The 18,967-nt window shown below is 42.0% G+C and overlaps 2 protein-coding genes across 9 annotated transcripts in view; one reads left to right on the forward strand and one right to left on the reverse strand.

Moving 5' to 3' along the window:
- MAP4K5 (mitogen-activated protein kinase kinase kinase kinase 5) overlaps positions 1-14,198 on the reverse strand; it is a 104,116-nt gene extending 89,918 nt beyond the window's left edge. Inside the window, exon 1 of the mRNA XM_070588811.1 lies at positions 13,867-14,198. Coding sequence (XP_070444912.1) covers positions 13,867-13,974 — 108 coding nt within the window. The 5' untranslated portion in view covers positions 13,975-14,198. The remainder of the gene's footprint in view (positions 1-13,866) is intronic.
- A 46-nt stretch (positions 14,199-14,244) lies between these two features.
- ATL1 (atlastin GTPase 1) overlaps positions 14,245-18,967 on the forward strand; it is an 84,450-nt gene continuing 79,727 nt past the window's right edge. For 2 of the 8 annotated variants that reach the window (XM_070588851.1, XM_070588827.1), the window contains exon 1: positions 14,342-14,428. The gene's annotated coding sequence lies outside the window, so the exon portion shown is untranslated. Of the gene's footprint in view, positions 14,429-18,606; positions 18,708-18,967 lie in introns of all 8 variants that reach the window. The other 6 variants (XM_070588818.1, XM_070588835.1, XM_070588817.1 and 3 more) reach the window with 6 other exon arrangements.

The following is an 18,967-nucleotide window of genomic DNA, read 5'->3' on the forward strand; positions in this document are numbered from 1 at the left end:
AGAACAGGAAGATATGACTCAATGCACAGTACATCTCAGTAGCCATGAAGTTAGAGAATTTTTTTAAACTAGGGTAAAAAATGGAACTGGTAAGTAACGACAGTCATCTAAAAGCTATGGCAATCAAGATGGTCCCACGAAGATAAACGAGGTCAGCTCTTACACTCCACTTTACTAGTCTTCACATTAGGCCCCCTTCCTATCCCCAGTTAACTTCTTTCCAGCATATTTTTAGGGTCACAAAACTTTTCCATGAAGCCATTTGAGGGCATCGGTTTTAAATATGTCCCCTTCCTCCAAAAATATTCTTTAACATAACAACAGAAAATCCAGATGTCTCAATATTTAACAAGCTATCTCCAGTGGCCAGTGACTACTCCTCAGAGTCAGAATTACACATCCCAGATTTAAGAATATGAACTACAACACAAAACTGGCAGCACAGCATCTACAAGGTTTGAAGAATCCAAAGCAGCTGGTTCATCACAAAAGAAGTGAGCAGTCAATTATGTCACAGGCTGTAAACCCTCTATACCTGATTCCTTATGGAACACTGTTGTCAACTGGTCCATTCATCAACAAATGTTAGTGAACACTTACTTACATGCCAGGCACTGTTGTTGATACTGGGGATGTAAGGAAACAAAACAGTTCCTGTCTTCAGAGAGTTTCCATCAGTTGGGAGACAGAGAAGTGAATAGTAAATACAATATAGTGTGAGAAATGCTCTCAAAGGCGATAAAAGACAACACAGGAGGGTTCTGAGCCTGTCAAAGCTGGCTAGAGAAAGCTCCCAGGAAAAAATAAATCTAAGCTGAGACCTGATGACTTTCCTGGGGCGGCCAGGGGGGAGGAAAATGGCAGAATTCCAGGAAAAAGTGTAAAAATAGGAGAAAACATGGGTATTTCAAAGAAGTAAAATTACCTTGCATTAAGGGAACATAACAATGTAAAGAGGGGAAGGTGAGAGAGAAGAGTCCTTTGAAGCTCAGGACAGACTGTATCACTCACTATCCTCCTGTAGCTACCATCTACCAATGTCTTGGTCACCCTTCTTGGTTCATTTAAGACTCTGCGGCCCCTGGCTCAGTCTTTCTCTCCACCCTTCTCTTGCCACCATTCTTAGAGACTTCAACATCCAGATCTCCTCTCTGACTTTTCATTCCTTGACCTCCTATCTGAATCTTGATTTCAAACACTGTGCTTCCTGATCATGACCTCCTATCCTTTCAGTTCACTTTCTCCAGTCCAACCATTTCAGCAATTCTTCCACCTTGTCAACCAATGCATTCCCCTATGACTACCAATTACCTCTCTCAATTCCTCTAACCTTCCTTTAACTGTTAGGGTTCCACGGTCCATCATTCCATTTATAATCACTCTCCTGAAGACATCCTTAACTTTCCCCTCTTTCCCTCCATCATACTAGACTGGCAAAATCCTAATCTGATTAAACCCAATTATCCACTAATTCCATACCGGTATTGAATAGCTATATGTTACTAGAAAAAAATTACAAAATCACGCTAACTGGCCTTATTTTCAAAGGATAAAAAATCTAAAACTATAACTTCTCCACGAGGTTTGATTTTCCACTCTTTGTAAGGACAATTTTACTCCTCTCTCTTCAAACCTTCAATAACACCTCAGCCTGTTTGCTACTCCCTCCTCTCTTACCTATCTAATGATGGAATTTCACCTTTTCTTTGTCCAACATTCTCCTGTGTAGTCCCATGGCTTTAACAATCCTGTCCAGGACAAATCTCTCCTCCCTCAGCTCCAGACTCCTAAATCTATGGAAACCTGACAGGCATCTCTACCTTAGTGTGTCTAACACAGAACACTCTGTTATCCCTGCTCCACAACCCCATTCATCCCCACATCTTCCCAATCTAAATAAAATTTACTGCATCCACCCAGTTACTTAAGTCCAAAACGCAAGGTCATTCTTCATTTGTTTCCTTCATATTCTTCACATCTGATACATCAACAAATTCTGATGGCTTAGAAATAGAAACCAAATCCATTCACTTCCCTCTACCTCCTTTGCTATGCTCTACTTCAACCTTGTGTCCATTAGGAATTGGTAAAGTATTTAATGTGAAATGCAAAGAAACAGCAAGTTGAGGATAACTCCTAGTTTCTGGATTGCATAGCTGAGTAGACAGTGTGGTCCCATTCACAAGATGACAAACACAGGAAGATGAACACATTTTACGGGGGCAGGAACAAGGGCAGTGAAGGTGCATAGATGAGGGGCTCAGATTGGATATATGTATTTAAATTTTAGGTTCCTATGGAAAACTAACTGGTGATAACCTGTAAGCCACTTAACAGACACCTCCTAAAGCTCAAAAGCTAAGCTGACTGGAGACAGATTTGGGCATCATCAACATGACTGAATACAACAGGCAAATGAGATATCTTAGGAAGAGTATGTAGACTTAGCAGAAAAGAGAGTCAAGAACAGAATCCTAAAAAATCACCCACATTTATGAGATTGTGAAAATAGACGAAACTAAAGCTAAAACTACTCCACAGATACTGTTCTATTAGAATCCCAATTTGGAGGAATTTTTAGAAATCATTTAATTCAATCTCCTTTCTAAAAAGCAACTCTCTTCTACTTAGTCTATGGAGGTCATTTGGTCGAGCTGATACATTCATTTTTAGGATAACTTTAGCTGTATAAAGCCTTTTTTATAAGTAAAATCTACTTTCCTATAATTTCTCCTCAGGGGTTCCAGTTTTGGTCTGTGAGATAAGACTGATATAGTCTATTCCTCCTACTATGACGAATTGCAAACATCTAAATTCATCATTTTATTCAGTCCCTACACAGTCAGGGGGCCTAAGTTCTAATTTAAACCTTGCTCACATAAAAATATAAACGCTCCCTTCTATCTATGGATGAAAAAAGCTAATTTCTTGAACATGCCACATAAAGATTCCAGACCCTTCTCACTATTCTGGTTACTATTTACTTTGATTATGTGCTCAAAGTTCCACATCCAACAAAATGGCAGTAGTTAAAATATTAGATTCATGACATTAGATGTGACTTTTCTCTTTGCAAATTTCTATAAAGTTATGATATTTTAAAATTAAAAAATAAACATTGACAGTGTTACAGTCAAAACAGAATGTAATACTTTATCCTCTGACAAGAGCAAAGTAAAATGCTGCTTTTTATTTCTATTACAAATCTTTTTGGGAAAAAGGGAGGTTATAAACACTACTAATATAATATAATACAAAGTTGTTTTATAAATTTCAAGGAGACTACTTCCAATAAGATCATCAAGTTTATGTGAACGGTATATAATAAGAGGAGGAGCCACTTATAGCATATCCTCCACATGAAATTTAAAATAAAGATTAGTCATTCCTTATTTTAACATTCATTCATTGAGCATCTCTTATGTATCAGGTACTTCAGGTATGAGAGCAGTATCGGTGACGTGACAGCAAAGAATTGCCCTGTTTTGAGTTTTAATGGGACAGATTTTAAATCAATACAGGAAAGTTTTCCATAGCACTCAAAAAGGAACTGACTGCTGCTAAATGTATTATGTCTTTATTATTTATATAAGTTAAGCGACCACTTGTCAAGGATAGGGCAGGAGATATATGCACTGTGTGAGCGGTCGCTGCCAGCTCCCAAACTCCTTACTTTTTGTGAAGCAGTTATTGCCAAGCTGTCTTGCACACGCATTTGCACAGGTAAACAGACAGGGCTCCCTCAGCTATGGAAGAAGGCTGTATTGCAGGGTCTCCTCACTACTGGCAGAAATATTCAGCGCCTGAGGCCTTCCCGTTAGGGTAACCCCAAATCTGTCCACATAACTTATATTTCAGGAGACACTAAAGCTTTAGTCTTTTAGGATACTTGTCTCTAAAATGAGTTTTCCTAGCCCTTTCCTAATACAGATTGATTTTACGAAAAGGAGAGTTTCAGAAGATTACTTACATTGAACTAATTATCTGGAGGTCTTGATGGTGAAGGAAAGGGAAGAAAGGGCTTGAGTTAAGATTAAAATAGGGAAGATGTGAACTCTCAATCACTGTTTGTGGGTGCAACTTTTTAGGAGAATAATTGGTCAAAATTCACTAAAACCTTAAAATAGAAAATTTAATTCTAGAAATTTATGGAAAGAAGTAATTAAGGATGTGTGAATTTATCCAAGGATACTGATCATAGCATTGTTTATAATAGGGAGACAATCCACTTGTTCAACAATAATGGATTAAAAATTGTAAGCAATGCAAGGAAATAATACACAAATATTAAACGTGTATATTTACTGACATAAAAAGCTGTTTCCGATATACTGTTAAATGAAAAAAGTACTATATCAAATATATATACTATATATACATTCATTTATTCCTATATCATAGTTTTCTAAAATGAACACATACTACTTAAAATGTATTTTAAAAATAAAAGGTAGGAAAGAAGGCTACCTATCTGAGGCAAGGCAGACAGAGGCAAAACCGGAAGGTGAGTCCTATCCAAGGATCTACACTACTGCAGAAAAAACGGTATGAAATTAGTCCTGGGAAAAAACTGGTAAGGGACCCAAGCATCTCCACTGTCTATTACAATTAGGAGCTAATAAGCTTACAATGCAAAAGTTGTTAGTAATTTATCAAAAGTTATCTCTATTAAAATACATTAGGCATACTCACATTGGATCGTCCCAATATCAGTAAGAGGCAGGGTTAAGACAGAGGGGCAGGAAGGCCTCAGGCACCTAAGAAAGGGTGCATGTGTGCGAGAAGTAGCACACTGGTCCCCAGGGCAAAGCTGAAGGTCACATTCTTCTCAGGCAGCCCTGTTTACCGGAAACTAGACAGAGACACAGAGAGGAACTACTAATGCAGCAGGAGGCAGGCTATTCCATCTGCCTGAAATAATCAGCATTTTGTTTATTTTAATTTATAATAGCATTACAGAATGTAGTCTATGGGACTCCATTAATCTAAGGAACAATAACCATAAGTCTAAAGTTCCAACAAAAAGAGGGCAAGAGAAGGCACAGCAGGAAAGATGTCCAACAACCAAGAAAAGGGTGGTTTCTTGTTTTAGTCATTTACATGGTAGGGTGGCTATGCGCTAAGCCATCTCCATAGTAGAGGCAAATGGAGCCTGGACTCCAATCTGGACAATGTGAGTAATGACTTGGGGTCACCAGGGAAAAGTGCCTCCGAAAACTAGTGCTGAGACCTGAGGCTTATGTGCACATTCACATCAGCCCAAAAATCCCCACCTCTCAGCAGAGGCGCAAGCCTGCTAATTCTCATTTCACCATCTGACCATAATTTGTATAGAGCTTATTATGTGCTAGGCAATGTGGTAAAGGCCCTGTGCACAGCAGTGGATTGAAAGAAGCAGTTCTGGTACAGTGGGGAGAACAGAGATTACAGTCAGAAGATGTACATTCAAGTCCTCATAGTGCCATCTACTAACAGCAAGCTCTAGGGCAAATATTAAGTTTCTTCTTGGGTAAACCAGTGCTGATAATACATCTGTCATCTCTACCTCACAGGATTATTGTGAGAAAAAAATACTAAACTGGGGGTTATGAAAGAGCTAAACAAACATTAGTCACTCTTAGTCATTTTAACTCAATTTCATTTTTATAAAAATGTTGGAAGGTGAGGGCCAGTATGACTCATGGGCCCAAACAGCTCCAAGGATAGACCAGGCTATCAGCCTGGCTTCCCACATCATCTTCTCAAAATCTCAGCGGGAGATTATGACATTTAACAGAAATAGAGCTACACATTAGACCTAAATTCATCTTGCCCTTTTCAGAGAGCTATCTATCCTCTCTAACTTAAATAGTACTTGACACAAATGGAAAGCAATAGTCTTCTAACAATACTCAAACATGTATGAATACTCCAAATTGTCCAATGCAGCCAAGTAAAAGAGCTGGGTCCAATTTGTCTGATCTTGGGCTAAGTTCTCAAATTGACAACAAAGGCCTGAAAACACAAGCACCATTTGTTAATAAGCTTCACGTTTCTCTTCCTGTGTATTTGGTCTGAAACCACAATTTAAAGTTTAGAAGTGAAACTTTTATAAATTTTGAAAGCAAAAGTAGAATGAGAAATCTACGTCAATCCGCATTCTTTCCCATTTGTCTTCGTCAAAAACACTGGAAATGATGGCTAAAGTGAAAATGCTGAACTTATGTAAATAAAAACAACTAGAATACTAGATGTATCACAAGCCTAATTCAGAGGCTGTATCCACAAGTCAACTTTGGAACTAGAATTTATGTAGCTGTGCTAGTGATGGCCCTGCTCTATGCCTATCTTCACCAACTTGAAAATATTTTAAAGACTTCTTTTATATTTTTCACAACATTTCTAGGAAAGTAGAAAAAAATCTTTAAATAATTTGCCTCCAGCCACGGTCCAGAGCTTCACATCTGCCACCAGAACTGTGTTCCTTTTTCAGGCAGTCACAAAATAAATATGTGTTACTTCTGCACAGTAAGAAAAATAAATACTAAGTAAGAGTTTAACCAGATGATTTATAAAATACTAACCATTCATAACAGTAACACTTCATCCTAATAAAACGTTTTATTTTCACAGTATCCTTACCCAATATTTAACATAACATCTAATTAAATAACTTTTGATTTTTGGTGAGGAAGATTGGCCCTGAGCTAACATTTGTTGTCACTCTTCGTCTTGCTTTTTTTCTCCCCAAAGCCCCAGTACATAGTTGTAGGTCCTAGTCCTAAGTCATTCTGGTTCTATCTGGAATGCCACCACACCACGGCTTGAATGAATGGTGTATAGGTCCGCACCCAAGATCTGAACCTGTGAACCCCAGGCCACTGAAGCAGAGCACGTGAACTTAACCACTCAGCCGCCCCTATATAACTTTTAATAAGATATCCACTAGCTTAATAAAAATGTAATTTCAAACAAGATTTTGGAAGCACAGTCCTTCTTATTTTCTGCTGTTAACCAAATATTTTTCTAAGTTAGTCACTCTCTCTCATCCACTAGTCTCTCATGTCAGACTCCCAGGACATGGAAAGGATGGTAATATTCACACAGTTAAACTATGTTAGTATCAAAGAAAAAGAGAAAGTGGGTAGTGTTTAGATACCAAATGTCAGAAAGATAACAAGCAGCATATATACATCCACCCTCTATCACCTTCAGATTTGGGGCCATTAGGTATGTCAACAAAATTTATTTTATTAGCATTTAAAGACTGGAGAACACTGGAGAAACAGTGGGGACAGTGTAGAAGCAGCTACATATCCTTTGTTTATAAAATCATGCTTTTAAAAAAGTGGGTAACCTACACCCAACTGCTGAGCTTAATTTAATTAAAATCACAACAACCTGTGCTCCTGCACCAGACAATGATATGATAAACTAAGACTGTATCTTAGTTCTAATTCCTGATCCTAACCTTACAATCTAGCTACAGAGTTAGGTTCCAGTGATTCAGTAAGACAGATATTTAAGGCTTCCTCTGATTACCCAGATATCCACTTGGTGAACTCCCTCACTTGCCTCAAGTCTTTGCTCAAATCTAACCTTAATGAGGCCTACCCTGACCACCCTCCTATAATTCCCCAACCTGCCTCTCCTACCGCACCCTGGCAATCCTGATACCCCCTTAACCTGTTCAACTTTTTCTTCTTTCTATATCTTCATTCACCTTCTAACATATCATACAACTTATTAATTATGTTTATTGTTAATTGTCTCCCTCCTCCAACTAGAATGTAAGTCCCATGAGGCAAGAATCTTTCTCTACTTTGTTCACTGATATATCCCAAGGTCCCAGAACACTGTCTGGAACATAAAAGCCCTCTATATACTGGTTGAACGTTAAATACTCCTTTCCAGCCTGTCGTCCCATTGCTTAATCTCAGCTCCCCATTCATCAATGTGCTTCATCCTAACCACACTCAGAAGGACACAACTGGGGCTGGAAGTCAATGGAGGCTCTACTTCCAGGAGGGAGACAGGGAGGGAGGCAGGGAGAATGAGAGGATGGGAGGGACGAAGCTTTAAATTTATCACTTACCTTGGTCTCTAACAATCCCATCCTAAATTTTTGTCTTTAATCTCCTTTGTAAATTCTCAGTTCCTCCCAAATTCTTTGTCTTGATGCCCCCTCTGTGGAATTCCTTCTCTAAACTCAGCAACACTCCTGGTCACTTGGGTGCTAAGACAAGCTTAAAGAAGAATAACTGAAAACTGTAATCAATCAGTCTCAATGGAAGAAGAAAAACAGAAACAGTGGAAGAAACATTTGTGCGTCTCATTTTTTTCCCTTCACAGCTAAGATGCTTCGAGATGTGCTCTACATTCCCTCCACTTCCTTACCTACCATTCACACTCGACTCTCTTGCTCTGAATGAACTCTTCCGACTCCTTACCTACATGACTATTATGTTGCTCACACCTTCAAAACATATTTATTGAGCACACACCATGTGCCAGGCACTACGCTAGGCTAGCCGATTCAGTGGCAAACACAAGGTCCCTGTTCTTATGCAGTTTGAATAGAGCAGGAAGACTGACAGAAATGACGATGAGTGAGAAATGAGTATTATGGTAAGAAATTATACAGCAGATAGATATGACCTTATCGAAGGGACAGAAAAGGCATCCCTGAAAATGTGATGTTTACAAAGAAACCCAAACAGTAATAGACAGATGAAAGAAGAAGAGGAAGAATGTTCTAGGAAAAGGAAATAGTACCTGCAAAAACTTGAAGGACAGAGAGTAGAGTGCATATAAAGAACTGAAAGAAGTTCAGTAGGGCTAGTGTGTCAAGAGTGGCAAGGCCTTTAAAGGCATATTATTCTAAGACTTTATTCTACAGACAAGGGGAATAAAGGCGGAATAACACAAACCTCAGATTTATATTTTTTGGAAGATCAATGCATTTTCCTTATTGCAGTCAGAGAGGAAGGGAACAAGAATGGATACAGGAGGTGACAGAGATGAGCTCTTGAAACTTTTGATTTCTATGAAAAGAACTCCCTCATACCTCTTTTGTTTCTTCTCAGACATCTTCCATATACTATTTTCTTCTGCTCCTACTGGAAGACTACAGCCTCTCCTCGACTCTCCTACAAACTTTCCTGGGTAACCTCACCTATACTTCACAGGTACCACCCCATAAAGTGATGACGACTCCCAAACCTGTATCCCCAGTCCAGCTCTCTCAAGGCCAAAGCACACTTCCCACCATCTATTAGATGTATCTACCTATGCAATGCCATATGTCCCAAATCAAACATAAGATCCAGACCCCACAAATTTGGTATTTCCTAATTCTATTGATGGCACCAATGTAGTCACTCAAGCCAGAAATTCTAAATGCCACTGATTATCTGTTTTCCCCCATTGATCACCAGGTAATTTTGGTCATCTTCTACACATGACTCACATCCATCCCTTCCTTTCATCTCCAGGACCAGTGCGTAAATTTAGGCTTGCATAAACTCTCATCTGGATGATTCAGGAATTGGGCTCTATATTTGTGGCAATGTGTCCAATCCATCTTCTAGATCATAACAGATTCCCTCCTAAAGTGCTTCTTCATTTTACAGGAAGAAGTCCAAATTCTTCGACATGACATACAAGGTCCATTATCTGGTCCTTTTCTGCCAGAAAATAGCCTGTGTTCTTCAGCTATGACACCTCTGCCAGGTTTGGTCACACCAAACTTGGAAGGCAGATACAGATCCCTCAAAACTCATCATGGTTTCTCAAGCCGCCAGTGTCTGCACACACTATTCTCACCTGGAATATTTCCCGTCTTCTCCACCTGGAAGTCATCCTGCTTTCTTTTAAAATCCAGTTAATGCTCCTACTCTGTTAATCTTTCCTGTTTCACATCACAGTTATCTCTCCTCCACCACCCTGCGAATCCCAATGGAGACAGAGTTGGGCATTTCTTCCACTTCACTTCTACTATGCACTTACCAAATTATGACTGCTCACATGTCTGTTTTCCTGACTAAATTATATGTTCCTTGTAGACAGTGTACTTTCTCTTTCTTGTATTTGCATCACTCTACCCTAACATACAGTTGACACTCAATAAATATTTCTCGAATAAATGAATGCTTATGTAAGTGTTGTGACATATCGAGTTTTGTCTCTACACAATAGGATCCTCGGATATGCTTCAAAGTGCCTAAACCCATTCCAGAATTGTGACTTCTGGCTTGGAAAGAAAGGGAGTGCACATATTACAGAGGGATTCACTACAGTGGACCCAGTTCATCCAGCATCTAGAGGAACCCAGAGAAGTGATAAGACTACATGACAAAGATTTCTACACAAATTATAACATTATTTATAATTGCAAAAAATTTTAAAAATTAGAAATAACAAATATGAGACTTAGAATGATTAATTAAATGAGGGTTTGTTCAACAGATCCTTCAAAAAATGTTATTTTTGAAGAATATTTAATGACCAGGGAAAATGGTGGTCATTCGAATCAAGTTGAAAAAAGAGATACACCATGATTCGAATTTTACAAAAGTCATTTTCAGAAACATACTGGTTTAAAAATATTTAGGAAAAAAGCCTGAAGTAAACCATAATTAATTATTAACAGTGTTTATCTATGGATAATTTTCTGCAACTAATGTCATTCAACAAATATTTATTGAGCATCTACCTGCCTGCTATTGTACAGTGATGAGCAAGAGACATCTGTTCCTGTCCTCCTGGAGCTAAACATGTTATACTTTTATAATCAATCAGAAAACGCAATATAGGTTGGAAAAAATTACAGGAGATTGCCCACTCTAAATTTGTATCCCACAAAAGGTAAAAAAGATTCCTAGAACTTCTCTGGAATCTGGATTGGGAACAATTTTGATACAAGTATCTGGATAAAGACCACCCAAATGTTTTGCACTGTGCTTGTGGACTGTATCACGCTACTACAATTGTCTAGAACTCTGTGGATAGAAGGTAGGAGAGACAATAAATCTTCAGACTTCCTCTTCCTGTCAGAAGATTTAAAAATTAACAGTAATTACAAATAAAATTTGCTCAGTTGAAATTAAATCCTTCATCCATCCTCCATGGCATTCTTTTCTCTTCTATGTTTCTTTCCCCTCCACCATTTGCTGTTCTTGCCCTCAATGATTTATTCCATTTATTTAAAAGAATCTTTATACTCCTCTTCCTTCAATCTGGGAACAGTCAGTTTAAGACCTAGCTATCCCTTCTTGGGGATTCTCAGGAAAGACGGGAGCTTCAGAGGGGAATTTGTGGTTTTGAAGAATATAAAAATAATTCACAAAGAATCTCAAAGCTGTAGTCCTTTTAAAGTTCCTGCTTCATAAGATACCTCAAGTGTAAAAAAAAAAAGTTGGGATAATATCTGATAATAACAGTGACTAATTTACCTTCATTATTCTTCACTGTAATTATTTTACTAGTTCAAATCACTAATTGAAAATACTTCTAAAACTTCCTAGGATTTTCAGCTCATCAAAAACACAACGATAAATCGCAAAATGACTCTAATTGCTCTGAGCTTAAACACTTCAGTACTAGTCTGAATGTTATATGTTTTTAGGCATATGAAGGAGTAAATACAAACTGACAAAATTCTGTAGGATTCAGAGTACTGAAAATGGATATGCAATAAAATAGTTTTCCTAGAGAACTTAAGAAATTGAAATTTATAATAAAAATACATATGCAGGATATCATAATAGGCATTATAGGAATATATAAAGTATTAAATGCTAACTTAGTGTTGTGACGTCAAAAGCATATGCCCACGGAACAAGGTGACATAATTTCTCATATTCATTCATTCATTCATCAAGTTTTTGGAAAGCACTCACTCCGTGCCAGGCATAATTTTAGGGGCTGTTAGAGACAGAGCAGTGACCAAAACAGATAAAACTTCTGCCCTCATGGAGTATGTTAGTGGACGAAGACAGATAAACAAGAAAAAAATAAGTAAAACATTCTGGTAGATGGTGATAAGTGCAAAAAAAAATAATAAAGTAGGAAAAAAGACGGAGAGGGTGTAAAAGGAAGGAGGGAAGGGAGCAAGCTCTGTGGCAGAGGGGAAAGCAAGAACCAAGGCCCAGAATGGGAAGATGCTTGTTATGCTGAAGGAAGAGCAAGCAGGCCAGTGGAAGGAGGGGAGAGCAGCAGATGAGGGTGGGAGAGCAGGGAGGGGCTGGAGGGGCATCTGCATAAGGCTTTCATGGACAGGTAGGACAGCAACAGGTGGAAATGGGGGGGTGGGAGGTGATCCCAGGCAATCAGAACAAAGGAAAACAAAAGACAAGGAACCAGTTTTTGAGGACGTTTAGGAATCAGAGGCTGGCCTAGTGCGGACTGAGCATGCATGCGGAGCGTGCGGGCAGGGGACTGCGAGGCGGGCTGCAGAACAGGTGCTGAGTCTTTGGCCCGGTGTTTAGGAGCTGTGGGAGAGAGACACAGGGCACACAGGCACGGGGGGAAAGGCAAGCGTCAGCTGCCCCTTTAATACAACCCTTTGCTTTCTCGGGCAAGAATAAAATACTGCTCCAGGGAGTTGCTTTAGTTGTTACGTATAAAGAAAAAAGTGGAGGTCTCGTGGCTTTTGTGAGGGAAACACTTTAAACACTTTCTTGTAGTAGGGAGGAGAGAAATCACACAAGAACCGGAATTTAGACTGTGGTATTATTAACCTTAACTGAACTGAACTGGCCTAACACAGTGAATCATAAGGCGGAGACGACTAAAACGCAGGACTGAGAAGGCAAATAGGCATTTCGACTTCTGAACGAGCATTCCACAAAATGGCTAATTCACGGATGAACAATTAGGCGTCCACTATCTCCAATTCCACACAACGAAGAAGAGGACTGCGTTACGCCTACCCGCTCGGCATTCCCAGGTGTTCTCAGGGCAACAGCCGGCACCCACCACAGCGCCTCCAGCCGGCTCCGACGCCCGTCTAGGGGACGGAAAGTCGCAGGCCACACGGCGCCGGGCCGGCAGGACGCCACCTGCGACTGCCACCATCCAAAGGACGGATATGCAGCAAAGGCAGAAAGCAGGAAGAAGGGGTGTGTTCCTTCCATGTTACCTACCACCTGTGCAAAGCGACGAACCACCCCAGAGGAGGCCACCGGTCAGCCACCCACACGACACACGGCCACCTCAGCCACGCGCGGGGCGCTGTCTGGAATAATGGGATGGACATCACGAGGAAACCCAATGAACAAAGCTGGTGCAAAATCAACGGAAACGTCCCTTACCCCACGCAGGAGTCGCATTAACACTCCGTTTTGGAACAGAGAAGAGCACAAGGCAATGAGACAATCCCTTCCCCCGTGATCCTTCCAGAACTCAGTGGATTTAGGGAACTGGGCTTGCCTCGCTATGAGTTTTTTTTTTTTTTTTAATCCCAAATGAAGAGTAACGCGCCCTCATCATTTGTCTCCAATAATGCAAAAGAGCCCAAGTGAGGAAACAGACGCTCGTCGCCAGGCTCGGTCATGGGATGTTGTGAATCCCAGAGGAAGGAGCTGCCCACGTCAAAAAACAGACCTTCCACCAGAGACAACGGCGAAACTCTCGCCGGGAAAGCATCTTTGCACCCAGCACAAGGCTCGTGCACGCGTCGTCTGGACCCGGCATCAGACCGCTTACGGCTAAAACACGGCTTTTAAACCAAGCTCGTCCATTTCAAAAAGTTTTTTTTAATGCAAACATCGGAGCGTCCGGCTCCCACGACGCCGGGGCCACACCGCCCCGCGCAGCTCCGGGCCCGGCGCCGGGCCTGCGGGTCCGGGTCAGCGCGGCGCGCAGGAGGCCGCCCGGGCCGCCTACCTTGTACACGTCGCCGTAGGTGCCGCTGCCGACCCGCTGCACCAGCTCGTAGTCCTGCTGCGGGTTCCGCCTCAGGATGTCGGCGCCAGGCCGCGCCGGGGCCTCCATCTTCGCGCGGCCCGCCGGCGGCTCCCGGGCCCGCCGCGGCCCGACCGACCGAGCCCGCTAGCGAGGCCAGGCGGCGCCGCCTCCCAACATGGAGCCTCCGCCGGCGCGAGGACGAGCACAGGCTGCGACGGAGGCGGCCGAGGGTCCCCGCCCGCCTGCCCGCCGATACCTGAGGGGCGCCGCTCCGCCGGCGCCGCCCGCCCCGCCTCGCCCGGCCGCCGCCCCGCCCCGCGCCGCGCCGCCGCACGTCCCCGCCTGCGTCACCGCCACACACGCTCCGGCCGCGTGGGTCGGCGCGGCGGCCGCCCGGGCCCAGGGTGTGCTGTCCGCGGGCCCAGACTGCCGCCCCGAGGCCGGGCCGTGACACGGCAGCCGCCGCCGCCCGCGGGGACCGGCAGGAGACTCGGGGTGAGGGGACACGGGCGAGGGGGCCGGACGCCCTCGGTGCCGTCAGGTAACTCGGGGTGAGGGGGCGAGGGGACGGGACGCCCCGGCGCCGTCAGGAGACTCCGGGTGAGGGGACACGGGGCGAGGGGACCGGACGCCCCCGGCGCCTTCAAGAAACTCGGGGTGAGGGGACACGGGGCGAGGGGACCTGACGCCCCGGCGCCGTCAGGTAACTCGGGGCGAGGGGACACGGGGCCAGGGGACTGGCTGCTCCGGGTTCCGCGGACCCGCCCCCGGCGCCCGTGAGGAGGCGCCCCGACGGTGCCTCCCGGCCGGCCGGCCACTCCCGTGGCCCGGGCACAACCTGCCCGCCACCTAGTGTCCCCGCACATCGATGTGGCCAGAACTCCTGGGACGTCTCGCCCGATAATGGCATCAAGATCTCCTCAGAGACCGAAACAGCGTCAGGGACGCAGCCCGGTTCCCGTCGGCCATCGTCGGCCTGAGATCTGGGACAAACGTCGTGTTGGGCAATAGCTCGACATCCTTATCTGCAGCTGGAAGAAGATAAGGATTTACACCTGACGCCCGAGAAAGTGTTTACAGCATTTTACAGCATTCCGAAGAGGGTTATCAAAGAGAGGTTTGAAAACGCCTCACACAGCGCAGAGTGTGGAACAGCGTTCAGGGAAGTTGCTGGCGGGGGGGGGGGGCGGTTCACAAGCTGTTGTGCACTTTCGGTTCCAGTCGTGTACTAAAGGTAGAAATAACGTTGCCAGACTTCTGTGTACTGGCAGCGTTATTTCTAGAGCCCAGGAGAGGTTTTGAACAGAAAAGCCGATAGGGCTCAGCCAAAGCATTAGTGACTGAAAAATCACAAAAGAGCAAGTGGCAGATGTTGGCTTGTGGCTCTGCACGTCCAGTTCAGTTGTGTTCTTGGGCGATCTACTCCTTGTGGTTGATCATTGTAATGAACGGTATGAGGCAGAAATTAAATTCATACCTTAACAGGACAGGGAATATATGTATTTTCTTGTACTCCACGCACAAAAGGCACTTATTTAGGGAACATAAGTAATCTTAGACTTACATGCTCTATGGACAAAGCCTATGTGTTTGCTGCATTGAAAAATTGTTGAAGAACAGTTCCTTCTTTCAGAGCTTCTTGGCACTTGTTTCGGTGGTCACATACTTTTGGCTTCAAGGACTCAAAATCTTGTCAAATGTTCTATTGGTATCCTAGTACTCATTTAACGTCATAGATTCTTTTTTTTCCCTTTGACCGTATAAGCATTAATCCTTTCTCTAGTCTGAAATATGTTTATTCTTACTTATTTTTACCTAATTCCACAGAGAATTTGAGGCAGCATACAGAAATACATACTATAACACATGATAAAAATAAGTAAATGAATAAATGGGTGTGATGTTAAAGAGAGGGAAAATAGGATACCAGAACAATGCAATAAATTGGCCAAAGCAGAGGGTTTCATGTGTTTTTGAGATCATTGTGAACCAACTGATCAAGAGAAAAGCACATCTCTTCCTGATACTAAGACTTTAGAAAAACTTACTGCAGTGAGCCTTCATAAAATGGAAACTCTGAATTCCCAGTGTGAAACAGGATAAATGTCTTTCTCATAATCCTTCAAGCATGTACTCTTAAACACAATGTTTGATATGAATTAGGCAATAAAACATTTGAGGTTATAGGCTTCAACAAGACCCTGGAGTGCAGATATTTTATGTTGCCAGTAATGGCATATCCGTATGCTTTGACCATCAACCCAGAGGTGGATAGCATGGAAAAAATCGAGATTCTACGTTGTGGTTAAAAAATGCGTCTGCTATAATCATTATTTTACTTGTACCACAATTGATGTAAAGAGGAAAACATTTGCTTTATAATAAATCCAAAAGAACCTTAAGGATTTTAAAATACTGATTGAGTTAATTTGAACAAGATCAGTGAAGTCAGAGCTGGTGGGTTAAGTATTACATGGTTGGTGAAGAAATTCAAATTCAATTTCCATAAAATAAACATGCAGTGTATAAATTTAATTTTACATCCTAAACAAACACATAATTCCAAGGTTGAAGGTTACATAACAATAAAAAAAATTGTAGCTCAAAGGAGAGTTTCTTGCAAACTACCCAATTTTATACTGACAAGGTATGGAATAAGAATAAATATGGCTTTAGAGGCTCTTCATTCCAACCTAATTATCATACATTCTTTATGTCCTCCTAATATCTGACATGAAAATATCTTTCAGGGTTTACTCTTATCTACATAACAACCTGTAATGGTTTGCTCCATGTTTTGTAGTGTTTTTCCCTTTTTTCAAAGTTTTTTAGTAAAATGCTAATTGGAGTCTGTGGCCTCTGGTTTCAACTTTAGCCAAGGCTGAATTAAAAAAATGGGGACATAAGATTTTTTAACTTCCGCATCTGTGAGAGTCACAATTTACTATCCAAAACAGAATGGCTAATAAAAACCCTTGTGTGTGACAGAAAAGAACATGAGGACAATAATTTTACTCTATGGAACAGAGATTAAGCAAAGTAGTTTTAAGCAATATAATCTCATGATGAATCTTCCAGCATAAACTAGTTGCAAAATGTAACCCTATGTGATTGAGTTTACTGCTCTGTAGGTTTAACTACACATCGATTAAATGATGGAAGATATCTGCCACAATTATGATTTGGATTTTCAAATAGGTCATCTTAAACTATTCTTTCTGTTACTAATTAAGGTGTCTGTTGAGGTAAAAGCCGTATTTTCAAAGTGTAAGAGAATTCTATTTTGTTTTGGATGTCAGTTGAACATGTATGTCATTCAGAATCAGTATTAGGTCACTATGATGGGAGTTTTAAAAAGAAGAGCTGAGAAAGGCTGTGTACATCCCTTTTTATCCAGCTTGAATTGACCATCTGATACGTTAAAATGCTATTTCTATTAACCTTGATCCTCAGGGCGGGTTTAAGCTTTATATAAGAATTGGTAACAGAGTTCCTGTATTCAGCTCACAGATTGGTCCTGTATGCAAATTCAATAGCTGAGAAAAGACACAAATTACAGAAGAACTATAATGACCTACAACTAGGATATGCAACTATGTACCGGGGCTTTGGGGAGGGAAAAAAAAAAGAGGAAGATCGGCAACAGATGTTAGCTCAGAGCCAGTCTTCCTTACCAAAAAGCATACTTTAAAAACAAAAGGGTGGGGGGGCTGGGAGCTGGCCCAGTGGCGTATGGGTTAAATTCACATGCTCTGCTTCTGTGGCCTCGGGTTCGCAGGTTCTGATCCCAGGCATGGACCCACCACTGCTCGCCAACCCATACTATGGCAGAGTCCCACATAAAATAGAGGAAGATTGACGTAGATGTTAGCTCAGCACCAGTGTTCCTCCAGCAAAAAGAGGAAGATTGGCAACAGATGTTAGCTCAGGGCCAATCTTCCTCACACACAAACACAAAAAAAATACAAATTACAAATAATCTTCTGTTGTTCCTTATCAATTTCCTCACAACATAAGGATAATGTTCAGAAGGGGTGCCTAAGGTTTGCTTATGCCTCATATAGACTAGTGTTCTGAGAACCCCTAATGTGCAGAGGAGGCCACAGTGCTTGGCTGTGGCTCTCTCCTACAGCTAGACAGCTCTTGAAGGATTCTAATAAGCTCTCTTTTTCCTTGCCCCTTTAGGGCAAGGATGATAATGGCTTCCCACTGTTGCCAGTCTCAGAGTGCTTCACTGTCGTTCGTTGGTTCCTTTAACCCTGTCCTCACTTTTGTAAATAGTCCTTTCATTAGAGATCTCTTTCTTGCCAGAACCCTGATTGATAGTTATAGGAATTGAGAGTAGCCTCAAGAAAAAAACCTCACTTTCTGGAATGGTGTCACTCACATATCCTATGATTACCTGTATAAACTACTTTCCACAGGAAATGAAACAATGGTATTCCATAGCATAGAGTGGCATCACAGTTAGTCTTTGACCACCAACAGTGGCATGAGATGGAGTGCTGATGGAAGACACAGCAGTGGAAGATCAATCTTGAGCACTTACTGCTTTGACACTGATGATTGCTAAAATTGTAGTGTCATTTGTTCTGACTGCTTCTGCGAGAATATATGGGAAAAATGACAAATAGAGAGCCTTGAATTCCAAACTTAAGGCATGAGTAGAAAATTGGAAAGCTTCTTTGACAGCTTAGAAGAAACCTATTTCTCTTGCAGCTGCAGGGCAGATATGGCTGAAGATCAACCCAAGATCTAATAGTAAAGGTTACAGAGTTGCAATGTCAATTAAATGTGAGACATAGATCTGCTATGCTAAGGTAAGAGCAGTGATGGAGAAGGACTGGGCCCTGTAACATGACATGGGGCATCTGGGCAAATGTGAATGAGGCTGAGAACTCTGGATAAGAGTTAGATTTCAGCATAGCCTTGATGGAGGAAGACAAGACCTGTTCTTGGAGAAGAGAACTGAGGCACTGAAGGAATTGCAGGATCTTACCAAATATCTGTGATTCAGATTTGATTTGTTGACTTGAACAGCTGGTAGTCCTTCTAAATTGGTTACTTGCAGCTGGTAGTC

The sequence above is a fragment of the Equus przewalskii genome, chromosome 1 (assembly GCF_037783145.1).
Source record: "Equus przewalskii isolate Varuska chromosome 1, EquPr2, whole genome shotgun sequence".
Classification (NCBI taxonomy): Eukaryota; Metazoa; Chordata; class Mammalia; order Perissodactyla; family Equidae; genus Equus; species Equus przewalskii.